Source organism: Drosophila biarmipes, chromosome 3R, assembly GCF_025231255.1.
Source record: "Drosophila biarmipes strain raj3 chromosome 3R, RU_DBia_V1.1, whole genome shotgun sequence".
NCBI lineage: Eukaryota > Metazoa > Arthropoda > Insecta > Diptera > Drosophilidae > Drosophila > Drosophila biarmipes.
In genome coordinates, this window is record NC_066616.1 from 5,124,668 (window position 1) to 5,128,066 (window position 3,399).

The window sequence follows — 3,399 nt, forward strand, 5'->3', positions numbered from 1 at the left end:
GGGGCTTTGAGATTTCGGTTCCAGTTCATATGGGATTGCGGTGGAGAGCACGGCTGCAATTTCATTGTCGGTCTGTGTGTGCAATGACAGTTTTTCCACTCAGCCGAAAGTTCAATGCACCTCGGGGGGAGCATGTATGCACAGAAAGAGATTTCTTGTGGGTCAAAGTATTACCAAACTAGGTAAAACATTCGATCGAAAGGTAAGAAAAAGTGTCCACCACAATTATTTTTTTATACTTGTTATCAAAATCAAACAAAGGTTCAAGGCTCAAAAATAAAACACCATTCTGAAATTAAAACAAATTACTTATTAATATCTTGAACATGTTCTCATCACAATCATAAAAAGTAATAACTTTGTAATATATTTTCTTCTTATTTTCCCTTGTTACTTTTAACATTTCTTAATTCCTGATTTGGTTCGGTCAAGTATACCCACTGTTAAAAATACCAAGGAGCGGGCTTGCCAATTTCGGTTATTTTTTCCTGTGCACGTGCCTGAGCTGTTGCTCCAACTGTCAATTAATGGCAAATGTCAGGGGCTGGCTTTGAAGCATTAATCATAATTAGTTATGCCACACGCCGGCAACAACAACAATGGCTATTGATATGTAAACTGTAAACAATTAGAGCTGATTTGAAAAATGTTAGCTGGAGTTGAGTGTGGTGCTGGGTTCAAGTGGCCGCTGGTCTGTCGAAAGTCGTGCCCCGCAATTAGCCGCATTTAGGCTTAGGGATTGCCGGTGCCGTGCACCACGTAATGCCCACTTGGTGCACATAACCGGCTGGGGGATTCGGCCAGAGATCTGGAGCGATTCGCTCTGAGCGGAGACAATGGGCCGGACACAAAGGTGACATGTGCGTCAGGTTCGTGGGCGGAGGCCATGCGTTTCTTGGCTCAGCCGTTCGGGAAGTTATCTAATCCTATTAGGAGCTGTCGGCCTTACGTAAGCGGCGGAGTCGAACGGAGGGAACCAGCGATTTGACACACAATTCGCCGCCAGCCGACCATTGTTTTCGATTAAGTTTTGAGCAGCAACTGACAAAAATTCGTTATAAAATTGCACTGCAGTGGACAGCGGCAAAGCAAACATTTTAAACAATTATAAAACTTGTTTTACGCTTGACAAAACTACAAACGGCGAAGTGCAGCCAGCGTTTTGCCATCAAATGCGGCGTGGCTGTCAAGAGCAGTTTTCCCCTTTTTCAGTTCCTGCTCCCAATTTTCCACATCCATTTCACTCAAACAATTGTTTTGTCATCGGCGGCAGATGCACATGTATTATGTTTTATTCAAACATCGTTTGATGGCGGGAATAAATGCGATTTATGTATTTTTATTTATTGCGGTAGTCTACTTATTTAAGACCCTTTGACAAATGTTTTTCCATTTGCATCAGTGGGCCCGAGCATTTACTTTCAAGGGTTTGTGTTAATAGTTACTAGAGCTTCAGAAATACGAGTATGTCATTGCACTCGGAGGAGACTGGAAGTCTCATGGCCGTGATCGGTGATGAGGTCTTTGTGAATTGCTGGACTATTCTGAAATAAAACTAACCCCTACTCTTTTAATTAAGGACACCTGTGTTGGTTTCTTGCTCGGTGGTATTGGAGAAGTCGGCGAGGATCGTGAGACCAATTTTATGGTCGTGGAGAAGGGTAATTTCCTGAGTACTAATTTAATTTCGTTCCACAAATTTCACATCATTTTTTTTATGTTGTTGAACGGGTTGAACAAATATTGCCTGGTAATAATTGTTTTTTAATGTTATATACTTTTGTACATGGCCTTATTTTAATTGTAACTCAATTGTAGTATTGTTCAAATGTTGTTTCGCAGACACGACTCCCGGGCAGATTGAGGCGTGCTTCAAGAAGTTCCTGAGGCGGCCAGATATAGCCATCATTCTGATCAACCAGGGGTACGCGGACCTGATCCGCCCCACTGTCGACGCCCACGACCTGGCTGTGCCCACTGTGCTGGAGATTCCCTCGAAGCAGCAGCCCTACGAGGCCTCCAAGGACTCGATTCTGAAGCGGGCCCAAGTGAGTTGGCCTACGGCGTTCGCAAGGTCGGAACCCCATTCACTCCCATCTCTCCCCAGAGCGTTTTCAGCCCTCCCGAGAGGCGCTTCTAGCGGCCAATCAGTTTCGGTATCGAAGTGTGAGTTTAATGAAAGATTTGCATAGTTCTCGAATGCATACCGAATGCCAATGCCAGTGCTACAAAGTCGTTTGAATTGTTCTCGAAAAAGATACCTACGCAGGCACAAACACACATCTATTCACACAAATTATGGGGAAAATAAAGCTTATACGTACATCAGGCAACTTTTCAGCTTTTGCGTTTTAAGGAAATTGCCAAAAAACTGCAGCGGCAACAATCTGAAAAGAGGAAAACAACAAAAATGCGTTGGCTTGCAACAAAATTGAAAACAGCAACCACACAAAAACAAATGCAAAAGAAAGAAAAGCCAGGGCAAAAGTAACAACAAAGTGAACGAAAACGATACAAATAAGCGCTGAAATGCCAATACATGGCAAAAATGCGAGAAGAAAACCAAACCGAATAAAACAAAACGGCGAACCGAAAAAGGCACAACAGAAACCTAACAAAATAAAAACTCTTAAAAAGACAGCACAATTTACGTTGTCTGGATGGATCTGGCCCCATTTGCAGGGAAAGTCGGGGAAAAGCGACTTCTTACGGGCTGCTTAGTGCAACAAAAGCATGCGAAAACAATATTCGAGCAAAGTATTTTGCGCCAACTTTTCGCACCAAGAACTTGGCGCCGAGAATGCATTCAGAAACTTCTGCTCCAGTGACAAGTTTGCCGGATCGGGAACCGAACCGCCATCCCCAGAAACGCGGGGTCGGATCCCTGGTGGCTCCACAAAAGCGCAGCCTATAAGCGGGCAACTCAGCGGACCTCCAACACTCAAAGGCCGCCCGAAGCTCGGCTATAAAATGCTTAAAACTTGGTCAGAAGGCAGTTGGAAAATTAATTTACAGACAATTGCCACGGAGCTGTACGCTTTTATTCAGTTTGTCAGCCAAGAGTTTCACACTTAAAATCACCAATAAAACATGTTTTATTTCGTTGATCGAGCAACCATAGGGGTCTAGTCAAGCAGAAGTGTCTGCTCTACTGTTGAGTTTGATGTTACATTTATTCTATTTATGTTTATATCTAGTCGGATATTTAAATAAAAACTAACAACTCTGCTTACTTTGGCTTTGGTTTTATCATCATTTCAACAAAGGTAAAGGACATCGTTTTGTCACTATGCTAATAATACAAATTTATTCCTTGATATTCTGATGACATGCCACTTCCCATTCGGAATAATGAAATTAAAATTGTTAGGTAACATGTTTTATAACTGACTTAGGAAA

The 3,399-nt window shown here is 42.7% G+C and overlaps 1 protein-coding gene across 2 annotated transcripts; it reads left to right on the plus strand.

Moving 5' to 3' along the window:
* Positions 1-1,397: 1,397 nt before the first annotated feature.
* On the plus strand, positions 1,398-2,333 carry LOC108027090 (V-type proton ATPase subunit F). 2 transcript variants are annotated; one of them, XM_017098306.3, is made up of 4 exons: positions 1,398-1,520; positions 1,580-1,661; positions 1,819-2,048; positions 2,108-2,333. In XM_017098306.3, the coding sequence occupies exons 1-4, from the start codon at positions 1,467-1,469 to the stop codon at positions 2,138-2,140; spliced, it is 399 nt and encodes a 132-aa protein (XP_016953795.1). In that variant the 5' UTR covers positions 1,398-1,466; the 3' UTR covers positions 2,141-2,333. The 2 variants fall into 2 exon arrangements, with proteins under 2 accessions (XP_016953795.1, XP_016953796.1); XM_017098307.3 differs by having other exon boundaries at positions 1,843-2,048.
* The last annotated feature ends 1,066 nt before the right edge of the window (positions 2,334-3,399 follow it).

What these genes read in the sequence shown, in the direction of transcription:
- LOC108027090 (XM_017098306.3), top strand. Translation starts at nt 1,467, where the DNA reads ATGTCATTGCACTCGGAGGAGACTGGAAGTCTCATGGCCGTGATCGGT. An exon ending in TGGCCGTGATCGGTGATGAG is followed by an intron (nt 1,521 to 1,579) that starts GTCTTTGTGAAT and finishes CTTTTAATTAAG; the next exon opens with GACACCTGTGTTGGTTTCTT. An exon ending in CGATTCTGAAGCGGGCCCAA is followed by an intron (nt 2,049 to 2,107) that starts GTGAGTTGGCCT and finishes ATCTCTCCCCAG; the next exon opens with AGCGTTTTCAGCCCTCCCGA.